The 22092-nt window shown below is 54.8% G+C and overlaps 2 protein-coding genes across 3 annotated transcripts in view; one reads left to right on the forward strand and one right to left on the reverse strand.

Annotated features, from left to right (window-relative positions):
* The window catches only part of ATF6 (activating transcription factor 6), a 75239-nt gene extending 69712 nt beyond the window's left edge, over positions 1-5527 (forward strand). For both annotated transcript variants that reach the window (XM_061345368.1, XM_061345367.1), the window contains exon 16: positions 4343-5527. In XM_061345368.1, the coding sequence (XP_061201352.1) occupies positions 4343-4551 (209 nt within the window). In that variant the 3' untranslated portion in view covers positions 4552-5527. The remainder of the gene's footprint in view (positions 1-4342) is intronic.
* A 1612-nt stretch (positions 5528-7139) lies between these two features.
* OLFML2B (olfactomedin like 2B) lies at positions 7140-21043 on the reverse strand. Its single transcript, XM_061345370.1, has 8 exons — positions 20847-21043; positions 19574-19837; positions 16038-16145; positions 12761-12937; positions 10880-11108; positions 9639-10163; positions 8981-9157; positions 7140-8681 (listed from the first exon to the last, which is right to left on the reverse strand). Exons 1-8 carry the CDS (start codon positions 20988-20990, stop codon positions 8080-8082), a joined length of 2226 nt encoding a protein of 741 aa, XP_061201354.1. The 5' UTR covers positions 20991-21043; the 3' UTR covers positions 7140-8079.
* Positions 21044-22092: the final 1049 nt, after the last annotated feature.

Below are 22092 nucleotides of genomic sequence, written 5' to 3' on the forward strand. Positions count from 1 at the left end.
CTGCAGAGTTAGATTTCTGTTCCTTAGACCAAGCTTGTGCTGGGAGTGTGGTACTGGCTAGGAAAGCCAGTGAGCCTTGGTGAGAAGGTGCAGTCAGAGAATAGCAATGTTGGCACAACTACCTGTGCTGTTGATTTGAAGTGTCATCTGAAGCACGGCTTTTAAACCTGTTAATAAATAATTAACTGTAACACAGCCTTTTGGCCTGGGAAGGATAGCTTCTGAAGCCTGAGGCTGTACCGTGTGAGAGGCTGTGTGTTCTGAACTTCAAAGAGGAGAAATAAATCTATTTATAAATCCAGACACCTCTACAGGAGATCTGTTCCTGAGTTTTCGCTTATGTAATCCTACAAAACATCAGTCATAGGTAACTGAAGACAATAAACTCTAGAAATAACTCAGTGTCAAGTGTTGCTCTGGGCTATTAAGCCAACCTGTGCAATGCATGTTGGCGGTGCTGACCTTCCAGCCAGCAAACAAGCAGCAGCAGCAGGCAGCAACTTCAGGCAGTCAGCCCTGCCTGCCTTCGCCTCTCTGTGAGACGCGATGGGTGGATGCTTAGGCAGGGCAGTACATGCTGACCTGAGTGTTGAGAGAAAGCACCGGTTACATACTCTGGTGCCTCCAGAGATCAGCCACATGCAACTGGTGAGCTCCACACTCGTCAGGGTTTCTCTGCCTTGGTGCTCCACTGGTGTCTCTCAGATGTTGATCATGCCAGATGTCCTCATGGAAGGGAAAGGAAAGAAAGCTTGATCAGGCTACTCTTAAAAGTTCTGATGCAGAAATCACCAGGCAAAATTGTTGGCCTGTTCTGTGGCCTCATCCACAGAACAGGCCACGGGGTCCCATGGGGAATCCACAACTCTACTTCAGATATTGGCCACTTGCTGACAAGGGGTTAGGCATAGCACAGCTGAGTGTGTCCAGATATGTAGCCACTGGATCTAAACTGGCCATCAAGGAAAATCGGCACAGTTCTCACCGCTGCCTGAACCATAGGCACTGGAGGTGTGCATCACTTCCCTGTGGGAAACATCAGCTCAAATCTCACTGCAAGGGCTTTGCCCAAGTTGCACTGCCTTGTTTCTGTCACGAGCAAAGAGTAGAGAGAGTCATCACAGCTCAGTGAATTATGTTGGCTTCTTTGTGGAGCTGAGCTGTTTAATGACTGCTTGCAGTCTACCCTAAGGGGCTCCAGTCATGAGCAGGCAGCTCACAGAAAGGCTGGGCCAGAGGTACCAGGAACAAATGCAAGTGCCTGTGCCTGTGGGGAGTAAGAGTCCGGTACCGTGGGTCTTGTCTGAGATGTGGTCATCAAGCCTTTCCTTAAAAACTGACAGTCGCAGATGCCCTCTGATCTCCTGAGGTAGCTTCAGACAGGGCTTGCAGTTCATTATGATTAGAAACTTTGCAAAGATAAATCTGTTTCTCTTGAGATTGAGCTGATTTCTAGTCCTGTCATGCTGTTGGCTTATCCACAGTAATCTGCAGTCCTCAAGGTTTTTCTGCAATGCTTCTGCCCAGCCCCATTTTGTAGTCATGTTTTCCAGTTCTCCTGAGCCTTGTACTTCACTCTGGCCTTGGCTGAAATGCATCTTGAAGGTTTTGGACAGCCTGTCTTATCAAAACGGCAGTCTAATCCAGTACTCCAAGGTGGTTGAAATTTCTCCAGTTCAGCATCTTCCAGAAATCTTACAAGTATGCTCTCTATTCCTTATCCAGATCATGAAACAATTTAATGGCATCGAGGTCAGGACAGAGCCATGTGGAATCATTTTTGCAATGCCTGCCCCTTTGACAGTGAGCTAATCTTTCCAAACATCGGATTGCTCTGGCTGCATTCAGGTCACGTTTGCCTGGTGTTTTGCTGAGAGCATCACATGGGCTTACACAGAACATCAGCCACTCCACCCTCCAGGCTGGGGTGGGCTGGGGAGGGTCTCTGGTAATGGCCACGCGTCCTGGGGCTGGCACAGCCTTCAGACTGCTCCTTTCAGCGCAGCTGGTCCAGGCAGCATCACCAAGCAGTGGCTCCTGTGTTTGTGGCAAGTGTCACCTCCACTGCTATGTCAGTTTGGTGCTAATGGCAATGAGAAAGGCTGCCAAAAATGTCTGTACTGGGAATTGAGCCATTCCCGCTACCATCCTTATCCCTGTGAGACAAGTCCCTTTGCAGAGTCTCCCTGCAGTTGTTCTTCATCTACAATGCCTTCAACCTAAAAGGGGAAAGAATCAGGCATCTGCCTTTAAACCTGAGTGTCACTCCTGGACTAAGTCACATACACAGGACAGGATCTGAGCACTTTGCAAGTACCAGAGTTGGGTGTGTGAGTCCCTTCCATGCCTGCTGGCCAGAGGCTCATTGGGAGCATGATTCCTCCCAGCTATCTCAGCTGTGGTGGCCTCAGAAGACACAGCACCTCGTGCACAGGGTAGCAGACCTGTGGCTTACTTAATCGTGGTCACTTATTCGCAGGGGGAGCCTGTGTCCGTTCTGGGAGAAGCGGGATCCCAGCTGGCTGTGATGTGCTGATCCGGTTCCCATGCTCCCTGCTGCCACACACACAGCGCAGCTCCCTCCCTCCACGGGCTGCTCCCGGGATTGCTGTTCTCCATGTTGTGCAATGCCAGGGAACCTAATGATAGCCCACTGCACTGACTACTGCAGGCAGACACGGGAAAGTCTTACTGCCTTACAAAAGGATTTCCTGGCCTTGGCTGCCATCCCATCCCACCTTACCTTCTTGTGGCTTTGGAGCGCATATTCTTACATAGCCAGGGTCCTATCGAGCTGTTGTCTGCAGTGTGAGAGCTGAGGAGCTGTGCTTTCAGCTTGCTGTATCACAGGAAACTGACCTGTTCCCATTTGCTGTCTCCAGGCTCTTTGCCCCTCCACTTTCCTGCCAACTTCCCCTTATGCCCCTCCGCTGCCCTGTGCAGCCCCCTTGCCTGAGCTGCACTGCCAGCACAGACCCCTCCAACCATCTGGTCCTGAGCTTGTTGGGTGGGAACCAAGAGCATATCCAAAGGATGAGAGAAGGAGTGACCTGGAGGCATGGTGTCTAAAAGGGTCCCATCTGGGGACCAGGAGAGACAAGGTGCTTGTTGTGGTGTTTGGGTCAGCAATACAGAGACATGGAACAGCTGCTCCTGGCCTTGGTCACTCAGTGGCACATGCAGACCTTTTTCCATTCCATTTCTGCAGGTGGGAGCTTTGATTTCACTTACAGGCTCTCAGCCCCTTAGCAAGGGTTTGCTCCTGCTTTTCATTACTATACCAGACATACTAGATCTAATGGCTTCCACAGGTGGCATGGGGTGCAAGAGGGTCTGGCCGTGGTTGTCAGCTGTCATCCAGAGTCAGAGTTAATCCAGGAAAACAGTAAAAATTAGTAATGTATATTGCATTCCTCCAATCCATACGCTTTCCATTAGGTGATCTTCCATCCTTCTTAGCACAGAAAGAAAACCCTGCCAATGGCAGTCTTCTGACTCTGAAAGGCAAGGATTGGTTGTGCCTGGAAATCTGATCTCGACTCTCATTCCTGGACACACTGTCTATGCAGGGAATAGTCTCCCACCTTTAAATCTAGGGAGCAGATGCTAAACATGTGCACATCCTCTGCGTGTAAGCCTAGGAGCTTCTGCAGCAGCAGACGTGCCTGTTCTGGGACTGCGCTGGGGTGATGCAGCCTGGCATGCCCTTGTGCCAGGATCCCCTCTGCTGCCCTGGGTCTCCCTATGTCCAGAGGTGTCTCAGGGTAATGGCCTTGCCCAGTGTCACCATAACATCATGCAACTAACAACAGCTGGGTCTGGGTGGTAATGAGGCACAGTTAATGCTTTCAAGCGATTGCATTTTAACTTTTTTTATTAATAATCTGGTGAAGAAACTCTTCTAGATCCTCAATGTCAAGGGGTTACAGTATTCTTAACCCAATAAAAAGAAAGTGAAACATTCAGCTTGCTTAAATAAACTCTATCTTCACTCACCCCTACGCTTTAGTGGCTCAGGGACAAGTTAGGTAATAAATTTATACAATACAAAGTCCATCAGTAATTATGTGCAGATGACAAAGGGGGAAAGAAATTGCATTAATTTCTGTGTGTGCCTGCAGATGCCTGGGGTGGCCTGAGCCCTTTGAGGTGTCACAAGCAGGGTGGGGCTGCACTGTGTGAGATGGAGCTCCGTGTGTGGAGCTGCAAAAACAACTGGGGTCTCCCTCTCCAGCTTCTGCTCCAGACAGAAAGAGGTCCAGAAAGTTCTGGTTTTGGTGCTGTGGGATCACCAGTTTGCAGGGCTAAGTCTCAACTTTGGGGTTTTCTTTTACTTTTGCAGAGAATGTGATCAACGGGCAGGACTACGAGGTGATGATGCAGATCGACTGTGAAGTGATGGACACCAGGATCCTCCACATCAAAAGTTCATCTGTCCCACCATACCTCCGGGAGCAGCGCAGAAACCACACTGACACCTTCTACAGCGCATCTCCCTCTGTCCCAGAGACGCCCCATGCCCTGAGGGCTATTGTCAAATCTCTGCAGTAGTTCCTGCAGCAGCAGCACCTGGCACACAGCAGGTCCTGTTGCCAGACTGAGCCCCTTTGCCAGCAGGTCTCTAGGGTTCCTGGCACATCAGCACAACAAGGGCAGACCCCACTTAGCCCATTCCTGTGCCTGACCCTCCCCAGCAGCGGTATCCTGCCCAGGGATTATACTGCTCAGCTGGCTCCTTGGCAGGGACAGGCCTGGGGGACCCATGCCACGTGCAATGCCTGGTCCCAAGGGTGTGGGTGGGGCACTCTGCCACAGTCCTGGTGTTGGCGTCAGCCACTGGTGCCCGGGGCTGGCACAGGGAGGACAAAGGTCACAGGCCGTCCTTGCTACTTACACACTGTCCAGAGCTGTGAGTTGTTTGGTTTGTTGGTTTTTTGTTGGTTGTTTTTGTCCCCATTAAACTACTCCTTAGGTGGGGTCCTGTGGTCCTGCGCAGGGACACCACTGCAGAGGCTTCCCTCAAGATCAGGCTTCCCTCCCTGCCGTGCGCTCGGGGCAGCAGGAGGAAGCTTTCAGTAAGCTATCCCTGCAAGTACAGGGAGATCCACAGCCCTGCACCCCACACGGAGCCTGCCACTCCAGCCCCGGCCCTACACCCCGGGGACAGGAGCATCCCTCGTCTGCCAGAGTGGCTGTGCTGGGCCTGGACAGATAGTCCTGCTCCACTTCAACCCCATATGCCTGCTCAAATCCCTGCCCATGCAGCCTCCCTTGCTGGGAAGCCCTGGGCTGCTGCCCAGACTGGCAGCAGTGCCATGGGGCAACCCAGCCCCAGCCACACTGTGGGATGGTGGGAACCCCCACTTACAGCCAGAGCACTACAAGCAGAACAGCTTACCACGGTGGTAGGGGTGAGGCAGTGTGTACACACACACAGAGTGGTAAAAGGTTGGAGCTTGCCCCAAGGGTGGTGATTTAGTGGAGCACATGTATTTGTGAAGAGCATACTGCTCTTTTTTTGTTTGGTTGGTTTTTTCCTTCTGTTTCTTGCTTGGTTTGGGTTTTTTTTGCATTTGTTTGTTGGGGGGTGTTTGTTTTTGTTTATTGGTTTTGGTTTGTTTTATTTTATTTTGTATTTAATGCTTTTCACTGCTAACAGCCTATGAAGCAGTGTTGGATCTGCTGGGGCAGAAGAGCTGCTTTAGTTCAGTGGGACACAAGAACATCACCTCCCTCCTGACATGCAGACACTTGCACACCCCTTCTCTGCCTTGCGCTGACAGCCACCCATCACGCAGCAAAGCAGCTGCTGCTTGTCCTTGAGCACTGAAGAACCAGACATGGCTCTTGCTGCAGCCGAGTGCTGCCGTTACACAGCCTGCTGCAGAGCTCTCTTAACTGGTCCCGAGTTTGCCAGGCCGGAGTTGGGCCATGGAGCTCCAGCACGCAGTGCGCTGCTGTGTTCAGCTGGGATGAGACCCCAGCAGAGCATCGGCCTTTCCTAATGACTTCAGCATGTTACATTATATTTTTTCCCCTTTGCAGTTAGCATATAAAATCATGGGCTTCAGTTTGCCAGCCAACTGCCTTCATTGTCTGAACTGCTGACTGATGTGGGGTGTTTTTAGTATCATTATTATTGTTATTAATATTATTTGTGTGTGCAGCTGTTAGGAAATAAAGGTTGATCCTGTAGCAAGACAAACAGCTTGGGGGAGGCCAGGAGGAGGGTGAGGAGCAATACACCCTGTAAAGTATGTGCCTTGCAACACTATGGAAAAGCTTTGCCCTTTGCCACGTAGTCAGCGTGAGCTGCACAGGCCCCCAGTCCCCTCGGCGCTTGCGCTGCTGGGAAGCAGCCGGGCTCGGTGAGGGCTTTGGCTGTGCTCCTTGCACCAGTTCCTTTCCTGGCCCGGCCCCACCTGACTGTGGGCCAGCTCACACAATAGTCAAAACCAAACCCCAGCAGTGCCCCAGGCAGCGGCACGCAGCTCCCCACAGCGCTGCACAGGAGTGACCAGCCTTGGTGGGGGGGGCCTGGCGTGGTGGATGAGCTTGGCACAGCCCAGCCCGTTGGAAAGGGCTGCCTGGGGGGCTGGGGGCTCGGGCATGGCTGTGGCACCACATTCTCAGCCAGCACCCAGGGCTTCAGTGGCGGAGAGCACCTCTTGGCCCGTGTAGTTCTGTTCTCTGTGTCCCTAGTACTGAAGGCAATAAAATGGTTATTTTATTTATTATTACTATTTTGCTTGTTGACACTGCTTTGCTTAAGCAAATGATTAGGTCAGCGCTGCCTCTTGGGCTGCACAGCACTGCTGCTGGCAGAGGCACATGCACCCAGTCCCCTGCTCCTGCTCATGAGGAGGGCACTCTGCATGAGCTGCTCACTCAGAGCCTGGGGAGGAGGGAGCCACCACAGCCTGGGTGACCTGGGGGCAACTGCAGGCATGATAGAACCAAGCTCTTCTCATGTCTGGACACGGCCATGCTGCCCTGCCCTCCCCTCCTGCCGGGCATAAGCAGCCTAGAGCCTCTTTATGTGTAAATGGGCATTCCCCAAAACAACCAACACCACCACCCTCCCATGCATTTCCATGCACCCAGAGGGTGAACCAGACCCAAAGAAAGCCCCAGACAGCTGCAAAGGTACTGGATGTTTTATTGTTGACAGCAGGTAAATACAAGATGCTGCTGGGCAGAAGGGCAGGGGCTCCTGATGGCCAGCAGCTAGGACCAGGGCAAGCATGGCAGTGAGAGGGCACATGAGAGACGGAGCGGCACAGGCATGGGGAGCCAGGGCTTCCCCACATGTGCAGCTCCCCACCCAGGCAGCCCAGCGCCTGGCCGAGCAAAGCCTTTGCCCAACAACCAGTAATGGGGACTATTTGGGGTTACAAAATGAACAAACAAAAGCCATCTACACGTATTTACAGTGTCCCGTCCCCACCGGCAGCTCACTCCAAATGCAAGTCGGGGCTCAGGGTGCACCCGGCCCCCCAGAGCAGGTTGCAAAGGGCAGAGCCCAGGCTGGAGGGGACAGTCCTCGGCCTAAGTGCCAGCACCAGGGGCTGCTGGAGCTGCACTTGGCAGCCCCATTGTACAGCAGGATCGCCAAAGGGCCTGCTGACCGTCGGCTGGGAAGATGGTTGTGGGAGACAGGACAGTCCCACGGGACATGCACATCCTCCACAAGGACAGGCAGACATCAGCATCCCACTGGGACCTGGTGCCTGCAGCAGGAAGGCCACCTTTGCACTGGTTGTGGGTCTCTTGGTGAGCATTGTTAGATGAAAGCTCTGAGGAGGACTGCATGTAGGCCACCTCTTCTCCCAGGCAGGAGAGCTGGGTCTGCTCTACTGAAGGAAGACCTCCCTGCAGGAAGGAAAGCCAGAAGCAAGGTTACAGCAGAGAAAGGGGGTGGTTCTGGCCTGGGGATCGATCTACAATCCGCCATAAAAAACAGCTTAAAAATCCATCATTTACTCTTTGATTTGTACAAAATAACAATAATAACAATAAAAATAATAACAAAAGGTGCTGGTGGCCCCTGTCTCGCAGTGCCCCACTGTGCCGGGGGTCTCAGTAGGCAAAGATGACGTGGTAGGTGACTTGGTGCCCATTGTCCCAGGCGTAGAGCAGGCGGTCCTTGGGGTTATAGTCTATCTGTGTGGTGTAGGCGTACTCATTCTCAAAGAGCAGCCGGGGGATGATCTGCGTGTTGGTGTGCGTGTCAAAGGCATAGGAGATGTTGGCATTCCTCTTGTTGTAGCTGTCGACCGCATACAGGACCCCACAGATGACAAAGCAGTTCCCATAGAAGTTCTTCCGCAGCCCCGTCCGCCACGTGGTCTCCTTCTGGGTGCTGAGGTCGGCCGCGTTCAGCTTGCTCAGCACAATCACCTCTTGGTTGAAGCCCTCATAGCTGATGGCTGGGTAGATGACCCACAGGCCATTTTCATCCACAGCAAAGTCCACATCTGAGTGGCCACGCCACCGCCACGGGGTAGACTCCTCATAGGCCACATCATGCAGCATGGCCCAGGCAGCCACATACCGCTGCTTCAGGTCATATTTGATGATGTTGCGCGTGAAGGCCCGGTTGTAGTAGAAGGAGCCATTGTAGACCACGTGCCCCGTCCCAATCCAGCTGTACGGGAGCTTGTAGGAGTTGCTCCAGCGACCTGTGCAGCAGAGACACCTTGCTTGTGAGACCCTTTGCTTTGGGGCTGGTGGCCCCATCAGCAGCACCCTTTGCCCACAGCCCTGCTGCACTCCCTCCCCAGCCACCAGCAGCCGCCTGGTGTAGTGCCAGGCAAGTCCAGGATCACAAGGGGCAGCCTGACCTGCCCTGTGCTCTGAACTCCACACACCACCAAGAGGGGAGGGTCCCTGGCCAGACAACCCCCCCATGGTGCAGCATCCCAGGGACAGGGACACTACTCAGAGCAGTCGAGCAGCATTGGAGATGGTGCGAACCCACCTTGCTTGAAGTTGTCGAGGTTCCTGAACTCTACCAGCGTGTTCCCATAGTAGTAATTGGTGACATAGATACGCTCCTCCTGTGCCAGGGGATCCTTCATCCAGGCACCCTCATTGCGCCCATAGGTGTTCTGGGTGGTGGGCCCCGAAATGGTGGATAGCGTGTCCTTGCAGCGCCCTGCACAGGCAGAGAAAAGCTTACAAGGCCAGAGGTAGCACAGCCATGCTCTCCCTGCTGCTGCTGGGGGTCTGCAGGCATCACCCTCCTCCAGCCCTTTGCCCACCCACCCAGCAGGTACCCCAACTGCCTCAGCCTGGGCTCAGCCTTATGAGGTCCAGCAGCACTGGCCAGATCCTGCAAACAGTTCCCCAACAGCCTCAGCCATGTTCCTGCCCCAGCTGAGGCTGCTGTCTGTCTTGGGTCCATCTCCAGGGAGGCCTCTTTCTTCCCTGCCTGGCCCCTCAAGCTGAGAGGAGATTGCAGTAGGCTCCAGAGTTAACAAGCAAGTAAACCTGGCACCGCAGTACAGTGCTGTCCAGCCACCATCTCCATGGCACCTCCCACCCATGACTGAATTCAGGTGTGCTGTGCTTAGCAGAACACACTGCGAGCACAAGTCAGCCCTCATGCTGGCAGCTGGATCAGTGCAGGCACTCACCAATGATGTTCCTGATGTCCTCCTCCTCCAGCGCTTGCTTTGGCGTGGCAGGGATGGTGGGACTGATTGGTGTCGGAGGGGTGCTTGCTGGTCCCCAGACTCCCGGGCTGCTCTCTGGGGCAGGGCTCATCCCCATGTCCCTTGAGGTGCCAGTGGTAGTGGCCATGGCAGGGCTGGGCACAGCAGTAGTGGTTGTAGATGGGCTTTCTGTGGCTGTGGCCACCATTGTGCTGGCCAAGGCTGCCAGTAGCTGTGGAGTTTCCTCTTCCACCAGCCCCGACGGGGCGGTCATGGTCTCTGGGGTGGCATCCAGCGTGGGCTCTGTGGACACGGCAGGGGACAGGGGCACTGTGGCCATCGTGGCGGTGTCAGTGGCTGGCGGGGTGGTAGGGTCACTGCCAGGGGTGGGCGGCCATCCCACCGGGGCGGGCTTCCTTATGTCCTCACCCGCCCTGCTGCTGGGCCTTAGGAGCTGGTCCTCAATCAGCAGGTCCACCGTGTTGTCCCCGCTGAACAGCTCGTCCGCTGGCAAATACAGGCATGGGCATCAGCCCCACAGAGAGCAGGAGTAAGTCCTGTACAGCCCCTCTGCACCTACCCCACTGCTCTTGCTCCTCCGCCCACTTGTCCAGGCTGTACTAAATCCATCTGGTTTCCCTCTTAATTTCCAGCTGGAGAAGGGCTGTGTGAACTGCAGGGGCTGATGGTCAGTGAGACCCCATCGCAGCCACATCCACCACCTCAGGCTGGGCAGAGCAGGAGGTGATGGAGAGTGATTTGGCCTGGGAGTTCCCAGAGATGGAGCAGGGGCTCCATGCTGCCTGGGACAGGACAGAGACACAACTGCAGTACCCAACCAGATCCCACCCTCCTAACCCAGGCTGCCTTCCAGCACCCCGACCACTGCACAAACATCCCTGGGCAGGCACATTTGCAGGACTAACATGTAATAAACTTGCATTTACTTTTGGAAAGGTGTTGGTGCTGGGTATTTTAAACTAAAGCAGTGACCTATTTCCTTAGCTACCAGGGATTCTCTATGGAATAACAGTGCTGTAGTGGTCCCCCACGCAGGGCTCAAAGGCTGCACAGGGGTGAAGTACCAATCATCCCACTTCCAAGCCCTTCTCCTATGGTGACCCCATGTGCCTCCCAGGGGATGAGGCAGGACTCAGGGGTGGACACTGGTTGTGCAGCAGGATGCAACCATCCTACTGGACATGGCTGCAAACCCAACTCACGTTGCTCCTCGATGTCATTCTCTGACTCAGTGGACTGGGCTTTGTAGTAGGTGACCCCTCGGACAACAGTGGGCTTGGAAGGAGGACGGCTCCTCACATGTAGCTTCCTCTGCAAGAGCTGCTCAGGCTTCTCGTCCTCCGGAGAGAGGTGCAGCTCCGGCAGGGACTCAACGGAGTTGATCTGCTGGGATATGGTTTCCTCTTTCAGGAATCTTTCTTCATATTTTCCCTGGAAGAGATGCAGGAGGTTGTTAGTGGATGAGCCAGAATAGCCATGTTTTGGCAGATGGGGCAGGTCAGGCTGGCCAGCTGAGCCTTGGGTAGGACACTGTCCTCCCTCCCTTCTCAGAGTCATCTTCAGCCCTTTCTCCACTGGGAGAAACCCTTCAGGAGGCAGCAGGGGTGGCAGACAAGCACTGTCTCTGCATGGCACTGGTGCCACCCTGCAAGACTGGGACCCAGTGCTCAGTAAGGCACAGGCTGTGGGATGCAGGATGTGAGGGCAGGGAGAGGGGACCCCGGGGCAGCATTCTCAGGGTACAGTCCTCATTGCAACTGCTCACACATCCTCCCCCTGCACTGTCAGCACCTGATCCATGGAGAGCGTGCAATGTGCACTGGGCTTTGGCAGAGCAGAGGCTGAAGGTCCTGACAGGCAGGCACCAGGAACCATCCCCAGGGCAGGGAGAGGGACCTCGCCAGCCAGGGCAGGAAGCGGGAGCTCTGCACTGAGGCAGCCACCAGCTGCCACAGCTCATGCCTGATGGATTTCATCTCATTAAAGGAAATCGGAAAGACAGCTGAAAGGTTGAAGCAGTGCCCATTTGGCTGAGCAGACAGGCACAGGGCTCCTTCACAGCCCTGCTGCAATTAACAGTGAGAAAAGAGGAACACTGGGAAATGAGGTCACCCGGGGTAATAAAAGCCCCACACTTCCTTCTCCTGCCTGGCCTGGGCTGGCTCCTCTCCAGTGGGCAGCAGAGCCCATGCTCCAGGTGTGGCCTGGGGAGCAGGGAAAAGGTGCTGGGAGTGCTGCTGGACACAGAGCTCTGCCTGGAGCAAAGTTCACAGCACATCAGGGTCAGTGCCCCACAGTGCACAGTGGGAGCCCATCCTTCCCGCGGGGGCTCAGGGAGCATCCCCCTGTGTAGGACCCGCAGGGGCCATGTGCAGGATGCTCTCACTCCCTGTACCTGAACACCCCTCTTTGAGCTGGAAATGATGCAGCAACTTTGTTTGCTGCCCGCATCCCCAGACACCTCCTTCTGCCTTGCAAAAGGCAGGATGCTCCAGCAGCCACCCAGCATGGATCAGAGCAGCAAAGCAAAAAAGCAAGGGGTTCAGGACACCCTGGGCAGGCCTTTTCCCAACACTCTCTCTGGGGCTGCACAGAAACCACTGCCCCAGCACAGAAAGCCGGTGCACGGGGGCAGTCCCCACAGGGATCCCCACAGTCTGGGGCTGGAGCCAGTGAGATGCTGGAGACTCTGCCTGGAGCCTGTCAGGAGCCGGGGCTGGCTGGGGAGGGATGGAGGGCGACAGGCTGCCCTGCACCGAGCCCCAGGCCCTGCTAGTCGAAGCCTCCGAGTTTCCCAGCGCTCCCCAGCCGCCCGCAATGACATCATGCTTTCCAAGCAGCACCGCCGCTGACCTCGCACACCAGCAGCCCCAGGGGAAGGGGGGCGGCCCGGGGAGCTGCCCGCTCCAGATCCCTCCTACATCCCGACGGCAGCGGCGAGGCGCGGGCTGGAGCCGGAGGCACGGAAGTGGGGTGGGCTGAGCCAAGGAGAAAATAACCCTGGGCCAGGAGCCACATCCAGAGGCACCCTCAGGAGCTGCAGCAGCGATCTCGAGCCCTGCAACCCGCCTGGGCGGTCCTACCTCTGCGTGCATGTAGGCAGCCTCAGCGTCCCGCTGCAGCGAGCCCTCGATGTCAGCAAGGCTGTTGGTGAGGAAGCTGGAGCAGTTCTCCCGGTCCCTGCGGTGGGGATCCTGCAGACCCTCCTCCACGCTGGCTGCTGCAGCGTGGCCTTGCTGTGTGAAGTTCCTGGACATGCCCTAGAAAAGCAAGAGAGGAGACTTTATCCCGTGTAAAGACAAGGGATGGTCCACAGTCCGTCCTGACTGGCTGCTGCCTGCCTTACCCCTGAGGCAAATCCTTGATGTCCGCATCCCACTTATCTGGTTTCTCTTCTCCCAGTCCTGCGCCACTGCTTGGCTGCTCAGTGCCACGCTCGGGGGTTGCTCCTCCCCACCACCATCCACTCCCACGAAGAGAGGGAGAATGTGGGGAGGAGAGGAGAGCCATGGACCCTCAGAGAGCTGTCCTGGGACCAGGAGGGAGCTGTGGCAGGCTGCACCTCATCAGGCAGCTCAGGGCAGACAAACCTTGTGCCCTTCTCAGTCTCCAACCATAGGCATACCTGGTATACAAGAGACTGCTGCAGTCTCTGCTCATCACTCCTTGGGCTTTTATTGCTTTGAATAGATGGCACATCAATCACAGCATTTTTGCACAGAGAGTGAGGGTGGTTCCCGCAGCTCTTCATTATCAATCTGTTCCACCATTGATTTCTCCTAAACCCACCACGACCTCCATCTGCAACCTCAACATCACCAGCTGATGCAACAGCTGCAAGCTAAAGACAAGGCAGAGAAGCTGCCTCCCTAGAGAAGGCTCTAGCCCTTTGGAACAAGTATTGAGGATTCCTTCCCTTTACCAACACCATTTGTGTAAAACGCCTTGTTATACTGCAGGCAACTCGCAATAACTTCTCACCTCTGCAACACTGCCATCCTGAGCTCAGTTAACCCCTATCCCCCTTCATGGGCATCTGAATTACCAGTCTTTACTCAGGAACTGTGAGACACATATTTATAACGCAGTTTCTGCGGCTGAGTCCAACAACACAGGGCTTCTCAGCAAGCATTTTGCTGTAGTAAGAAAAGGAACAGAGGATTTCATGACGCTCTCCTAGGAGCAGAAGCAGCTTTGATAACATCCTCCTCTTGGGACTATGACTGATCCTGACAGCCCTGTGCCCTTATCACTTATTCTGTGTAATGTTTGGCTTATGACTTCTTTAGGGATAAAATCTGCCTCCCCTTGTGTGGGGAGGCACCACCGAAGCCTGGCCTGTGATGCTGCTTGAGGCTGCTCAGCTGCTTTCTGGGGAGCAGCTGCCAAAAGCACACCCGCCTGGGAAGTCGATGCTTTAAAGCCATGCCAGGCTCTTGTTCAGCATCTCAGCTGTCCATATCAGATCCTGTGGTCAATGCAGGGTGTGAGCCTCATCTTCCCAACAGGAATTTACATGCTAAGCCAGCAGCAGGAGGCACTTCACACCTGTTGCCTGCGCTGCCTGCATTAGCTCTGCCCTGCCCCAGCAGCACCAGGGGAATCTCCATGTACCAGATGATGATTTTCCATCAACCCAGACCTCTCTTGTCCTGCTCCATCCCATCCAAGTGAGTGCAGGCAGCTTCAACTGCTTGCTACATGCTCCCACTGTCCTACTTCTGGGGAATTAAAAACCCAAATCTGTGAATTCCCCCCTCCTACACCTTCATTGCTCCCTCTCTGGCCAAACTACATCAGCCAGACCAAGCTTCCTGCCTGTCTGCACCACTGCGACAGGCTGCGAGCAGAGCAGCCATGAGGCAAGGTCATCCTGATGTGCTTAGACATACAACTGCCACCAGCAGTGCTTGCGCTGAACCCCTGTGCAGGAGCTGGCGGGTACACAGGGCCACTTTGGTGCCAAAGAAGAGCAGTCAGCTGGTTTCAGGGGAGGCAAATTCATGGACCACAGATCCACAAATGCTACCGAAAAAGACCTGTTCCTTTCATCATCCCTAATCCAGCTAACTGTGGATGTTAAAGAGCAATAGAGCGTCAATCTGTCCTGATGGGGCCCTTCCTATCCCGCGCTCTGAGGGAGACCAGCTCACCATGCCATGATACAGGTCACACCACCAGATCTGTGGCCATCAGTGTCACAGGGGTGAAGCTCCCCAATGGGGACGTGCAGCACAGGGCTGGCAGCACAGCTCCCACTTCCTTCGCTCCTCTCCCCTAATTAGGAACCCAAGAAACAACTGGAGAACATGCTAAACCACAGGAAGAGGGTGGGATTGCAAACAAAAACATTGGTGCTTTGTTAGTTTTAGACCTCAAAACCTTTTTTCTCCTTCTGGGTCAATCCCTGTGCTTGGAAACACAGAGCCCCCCAGGCAAACACGCTCTTCTCGGCTGGCTCCTTCCTGACCCCAGGATGAAGCACTCCGTGCCTTCCCAAAACACTTTGCAAGCGGAATTTTGGCTTTATAAATCACCGCCTTTCGGCTCCTGGCTGCAGACGAACAGGACTGCTCCACTCTGACAAGAATGTGGAATTACTGTCCCAGATATGGACCACGGGAGAAAACTCCAGTATTTAATCTGGCAACCTGTTGCTACATAGCTGAGCACAGCTTAACACACTGCAAACCCTATGCTGTGCTAGCCAAAGAAATATTAAACTGCATGGGAGTGAAAAGTATTTCACTGGAAGTCTGCTCTGAGAAAAACAAAGAAAAGAAGAGGAAGGTACTTTACGTATCTTTTTCGGAGCGAGAGGGTTCAGCTCTTTCTTAACACAGGCCAAGATGTAACTTGGTCCTTAAGGAATCTGACCTCCTTGGCTACCAGCAGTCCTGGTGAGCGTACCTCAACACCAGCCCTGAACCTTTAGTGCCCACATCAAACAGCACAAAAGCAGCCACTTCAGAGCAACTATCACACCAGCACAGATGTAAAACTTGGAAGAGGAAAAACTTAACAGCCAGCCTGTCTGACCCCAAAGGGATACTGGTTCCCATGAGACTGCAGCTGGGATCCTACATCCAGTTTGAACCACACGGGATGGAGGGACACTGGAGAGGGTCAGGGGAGGTTAATGGAGTGGTGAAGCACTGGGCACCGCCTGTGAGGAACACGGAAGAGTCTGGTCTGGTCTGAACAGCCTCGCCTGGTCAAGTTTAGGTTCAGCCTAATAGTTAATTAACATTTCTTCCAAAGAAACAAGGCTCTGAATGCACCAAAGGTGCCAAGAACTTGACTTGAGGCGAGTCCTACTGAGGGCAACAGCCTCAAAGGAGAGAGCGGGACTCATCTTACCTCCTCGAGCTTTTCCACCCGACCCACCAGCTTGGTTGTGACCGAGTGCAGCTTCAGAAGGTCTAAACCATAAAAGGCACTTTCCAGCATCTCGACAATGGAGGACAGCTGCAAGGCAAAGGGAGCACACCGTCAGTCAGAGGCACTTGCTGGTTTGTACATGTGCCTGCATGGTTTGTACAACACAAGAGGCAAGAGCAATGCACCCATCCGAGTGCAAGACTTATGAAAAACAAGTTTTTCCTTACACAGCCCTGCTGCTGTGGTCAGAGCACAGCAAGCAGAGCAACACACACCGCCTCTGCAGAGCTTCAGGAGCATGTTTTGGGTGCTGGGAATTAGCAAGCAGAGCAGGGAGAAGCACTGCTCTCCTAGGCAGCACTAGGGAGGTTCTGTCACAGGCACAAAGGATTAGCTACCCCACCAGTGACATGACTGGCAGCAAAAGAGGCAACAAGAGAACAGCAGCTCAAATAAAAGTGAGTCTGAGATCACTCTGAGTTCACACTGTCCTGTGCTTTTTTTCCTGGAACAAGAAGAAACTTGTTTAAAAACTTAAAAATACTCACAAATGCAAGAGTGAAGCAACTGAAACCCAGTGCCAGCCTGGTAACAGCTTGCTTCCCTGGAGATCAGCTCTGCCACAGGGTGCTGCCTTCACCTTCAACCACCCATTCCAGAGAGGCTCTGCATTAACTCACCCCCTTCCTGCAGCAGGAAGGGTTGTGTCCCCACGTCCTGCCCAGAATCAGCCCTTGCTCACCAAGCCTGGAGATCCAGACAGAAATACGCTCGTTCTGCATCTCATGGTGCTCAGTCTGCAGAGGATGGTGCTGAGCAAGGCACAGGCTCGTGAGGAGAGCTCCTGGGCCATTCCCTGCCTTGGGTCCCACAAGCACCCACTCCCTGTACCCACGTGCCCAGCATGCTGCTGCAGACCCTACAGCCCCGACAGCTGGGAAGTGTTTTCAGTGCATGGGAATTACTACAAGGTGGTGGCATTTTCTCCCAGCAGCTACAAACTGGTCAACAGAGCTTCCCAAACATGGAAGAAGTGCAGGCAGCACTGCTGGCAGCACGCTGCGTTTCCACCCCAGCCTCTGCAGTCTCCCTGTGGAGCTGACAGCAAAGGAAAGAGTTTTTTGGGCCAGATAAAATGGCAGCATTAAGAGACAAGGACTGTTTTATGGCTACGCATCCACTTTCCACCAAGAACTGGACGGAGACGGCCGATACAATGCACTCAACTTGCCAGACAGCCACTGGAGACATGTGCTTTCCCTCCAGGCTGGATAGTTTCCATCAATGCACAAAGGCCGCAGACTTTATTAACCACCACCTAAATCTTCCTGAGCACAGACTCCTTGCAAGGCTCTGCACCCCAGACCCCAGAACACACACTGTGCCTGCAAGCAGGGAAGCAGCATGCTGCCACTTCACAAAAATAGATCTTAGATTTAGCTACCCCTGCCAATCCGAAGCTGAGCCTCCCAAAAAGATCATGCTGATACACACCAACTTGATGTTTCCTTTCCTTCACCAGCTGCAGACTTTGCTCTCACTGGCCTGATGGTCCATAAAGTCCTATGGGACCTTATTAAAGGCACAGATGGGACTGAAACCTTCAGCTGGGATGCTCAGCGCAGCCATTCAGCTGAGCTGGGGTGGCTCAGGGGTACATTCCTGCTGCCTGGGCTTATCTACTCCCTTCCTCACTGCTCCCTCAGGGGGACATCCTCCAGCCCATCCCTCATAAAGGGGGGGGCTCTCATTTTAGGGAGCTTCTTACGGCTCTCCCACATGTGGAGTACCCAGGGCTTTTGAGTCGGAGCATAAGAAAGCCTCATAAAACACAACCGACATAGAGCACGACTCTACATGCTTCCCGCTGCTGCAGGGGGCAGAACAACGCCCATGAGACCAGCCCTGGGGCTGTTAGGAGCAATGAGGAGGCCTGGGTTTGCCGGCCCCCCTGCCGATGAGCGTGGGAGCTGCTCCTCATGAGTCACACACGAGCTGAGGCTGTATCCCCTCCTGCTTCTCATCGTCTCCTACAAGAGGTGGCTCTTCCCAGCGAGCTCGACCTCAGGAGGGGCTCTGTGCCCGGCGAGGATGCAAGCCTGTTTTCACAGCTCCTGGGGTTTGACTCTTGCAGCACAGAAAAACCCCACGTGTGTGTATTTGGATAAACCTTGTGAAAACGTTTGGCTGCAAATCCTTGTGAAATGAGCGGGGCAGCCTGGGCCAGTTCCTAGAGGACAAGCTTTCACACCACAGCTGGCTGTGAGCTGCTCCCTGGTGGGAAGAGGCAGCCGGAGCCAAGGGTGCAGCTAGCCATGCCGCTCTGCTCCTCCTGGAGGCCGACCAGCTCTGGAGAGGACAGGGAAAGGGGGTGTGAGCTGCTGGTGAAGGAGCCTGCTTCCCGGTGAGAGACTACAGGGGTGGCTCTGTCACCTCGGAGGGTGTCCCCACCCCTAACCACAGGGAGCTCCCAGCTCTTCATCCAAGGCCAAGTGGGACATCCTGGCTGCTTCTGCAGACGAGGGACCACCAAACAACTCCAGGCTGGGTCTCCTCCTTCTCTGAAATGATGGATTATCTGCCTGTGCCTGTTTATCTTCCCTAGCTGCAGGGAAGCTTGGACAAGAAGCTGCTAACTGTCTGCAGTCCGACAAGACAAAACACACCCTTGAGCTCCAAGTTAATTAGAACAAGCCCATCACGGTGGCCCCAGTGGCAGGCTGCCCCACAGCACCTTGCATGCTGCCTGCTTTCCCACCTGAGCTGGGATGAGCAGCACTGCCCCAGGGTACATCCCAGCACTCAACCTTTTGTTCTAGGAACTCCCCAGGGCTGGACCAAACCAGTGGCCCTTTAGGGAGGATTTCTGCTGCCCTGTGCAGGTAACAAACTGGAAAACCCAGCAGGGTCTGCTGCCACCTGATAGACCAGCAAAAGTAAGCATCCACTCAAAGCCGCAAGTACTTGGAACAAACACTGTCACATTTCGAAGAGAGGGAGATACTACTAAAGAGACAAAATACGGAATAGAACAGAAGTGTCAGCATTTAAACCAACAAAACCCATGCTGCCATCAGCCAGCTGTGTAACACACCCTCACACTGACGCATCAGCAGCTTTTGGCCCCTGAAGCCAGAACAGCTTTTTGCATGGGCCCTTAGGAGCCCCTTTCTGTGTCCGGAAACGGACCTGGCAGCTGTAGAGCTGTGCCCCAGGGACATGCAGTGCTGGACAAAGGGCAAGGAGCAGCCCAGTCCCTCCTAGGCTTCCAGCACAGGCAGCCACAGGGGACCCCAGGCAGCATGGAGTGAATGGGGTGAATCTGCAGCTGCTCACATCAATCCCTTAAGCTGAGATTGATTTTCATATCAAACATGCAGACATAAAGGTAACTAGGAGATGTTTTATAAAATAAAGTTTAGGAAAAAAAGTTGTTTTTAAAAAAGCCCCGAAATAAAAGGCTTCAGAAGATCTTCCCCTCCCAGAAGAATCCCAAATTCAAGGTGCTCTCCTACCTTCAGGTCACTGCTCTCCGCCTCCCGCAGCTTCTTCAGCCTGAAGTCCCCCTCGCAGGGGTTGAGTGCCGAAGGGGGGGCCACGCATGCACACTTGCAGCTGGGTCCTGATGTGATGGTTTCCACCGTGTAGAAATCCTCCGCTTTGAACGCGCCTTCGTTAATCCTTTGGCAGGCACCACGGCCCAGAGGCCTGACCAGGCATTTGCACCGACAGTCAGAGCCTTCGGACACCGCCTTCACCTTGTCATAGTCACCTAACAGCTGAGCACAGGTCACCAGCAGTTAGCAAACGTCTTCTCCTCTGCTTGCCCAGCAAGGGACAAGGGCACCCTGGACTTCACAGTCCAAACAAGGACACTTTGGGCACCCTAAACCTCAAGGAAACTGGCCAGCTCTTCCAAAATCCAGCAAGTTTTCTAGAGAGTGCAGAGCTTTCTGGTCCCTGCCTACAAGGGGAATAAAAACTGGCTTCTCCCAATAGGGTGGTTTTTATTCCACTTGGCATACAGTGGACCTAGCCACTTGGAATCTTAAATACAGGAATTTTAAATAAGAACTCCATCCTGATGTCTTTTAATGCTCTGTGTCCAATAAACCCAGTAAGTCACCTGTCAGCCTGAACAAGGTTTTTTTCACATGGGCAAACGGGGTAAGGGTGCACGGGAAGGGTTACTGAAAGCCACCCTATGAGCAGCGTAACCTGGTGGTGAAGCAGTATTTCTGATTAGCCCCATACAATGCCAGGAATTTCCTTTACAGAGATTTGCAGACAGAGCTTCTGAAAGCCCAAGCACAAAAATAACTTTGACGGTACATTTCCAATAGACTCCACATTAGCCATTTCCGAGGGCAGATAATAACACACAGTCTGATCGGCCAAATCTAATAGAAACCTCCACCACATCCCACTGGCGGGGAAAGAGCCTGGATCCCTCCCCTCTGCACACAAAGAGGCTCCACCAATTCCCTTCCTAAAGAGCTCCCCGGTTTTTGAGCTTCCCCCACAGAAACGATAGGATGGAGGCTGTGAACTGCTCCCCTCTGGGCTGCGGGGAGTTCACTGCACCCCGGGGCGATAAAACTCCCTGCAGGGATATCCACCCTAGCATCGCCGATGAGCGCCGGAGTGCGCACAGCATCCCCCAGCACCGCCGAGCACGCACATCCAGCATCCCCCAGCACATCCAGCACGGCCCTGGATGCACACAGCATCCCCCAGCCACACTCCCCCCCCTGCCCCCGCGGTGCCCCTCTCGTCGCCAGCAGGTACCTGGGAGAGGATGTTCTCCTGGTTGTCCGCCTCGTCCTGCAGCGGCTCGGCGGAGGGCCCGGCCGTACCGGCGGGGGGGGACCCTGCTCGGCAGCCGGCGCCCAGCGCGGCCAGGCAGAGCAGCAGCGGCAGCGGCCGAGCCATGGGCGGGCGGCGGAGGGGCCAGGGTCAGCGCGGAGCCGCCGCTGCTCGCTCAGGTGCGGCGCGGCAGGCGCGGGCGGGGCGGGGCCGGGCAGGGCAGGACTCCCGCCCCGGTCGGTCCGTTCTCCCTCCCTCCGGTCCTCCCTCCGCAGCGGGATAGGCCCCCAGGCGGGGCCGAGCGGGCCGCGGGGCGGGACCGGGGCCGCCCCGGGCGGTGCTTCCCACCTGCGGCGGGGGCTGCCTGCAGCCTAGCCCCAGCCCGGCGGGGACAGGGGTCGGTGCTCAAGCTGCCCCTGTGGGAGAGGCTGCGGCCAGAAAGGGGCTGGGGGTGAGTTGGGCATCTCCTGCTCCCTCACATGCGGCTTCTCTGGAGGGCTGCAACCCTTCTCTCCCAAAATAACCCACATCGCCTGTCTGCATCAAGCAAACCTGCGCATCCTACCCCTGCAGCTTGACAGGGAGCTGGTGGGGACAGGAAAGTTTATAGCCTGCCTGGCTCCTTTTCCATCTCCAGTAACAGCCTGGCTCTCATCCTCCACGTACTTAGGGTCACAAGGAAGCTGTGCTGATGGCAGGGCACAGCACAACACTCCTGCATGTGCATGCACAACACTGTATGTGCTGGGGTCACGCAAGCAGTTCATGTTTCAAACACAGGCTGCTAGCCATGAGCGCAGACCTCCATGTGCTTACTGACATTTAGGCTGATGCCGCTGGGAAGCGGCCCCACTCTGGCAGTCCTGTATCCTCCTGTGCCTCCTGCCAAACGGAAACGTCTTGGACGCACTGTTCCCGCAGAAAGCAGTCGCAGCATCCTCCACTGCGTAGGTGTCTGCACTGCCCTGAGGATGTCTGGGCCTCACTGACACATGAAGAAACCTGAGATGCCCTTATAAATGTACTGATGGAGGTCAAACACATGCCAGCACCATGCTCCAGTTATGGCACAGGCTCACAGTTGCCTCAAAACCTGCTCATGGGTCACAGGAAGAAGCCACAGACACAGTGGGTGGCAAGAGGGGCCACGTGAACCTCTCGATGAAGTGAGGCTGTGTGCGAGCAAAGCACCCCCAGTCCTTAATGCACACATGTCCTCAAACCGCCC

This window comes from Neopsephotus bourkii, unplaced genomic scaffold (assembly GCF_033783945.1).
Source record: "Neopsephotus bourkii isolate Nb327-2 ecotype Australia unplaced genomic scaffold, CSIRO-AGI_Nbou_v1 NB_234, whole genome shotgun sequence".
Classification (NCBI taxonomy): Eukaryota; Metazoa; Chordata; class Aves; order Psittaciformes; family Psittacidae; genus Neopsephotus; species Neopsephotus bourkii.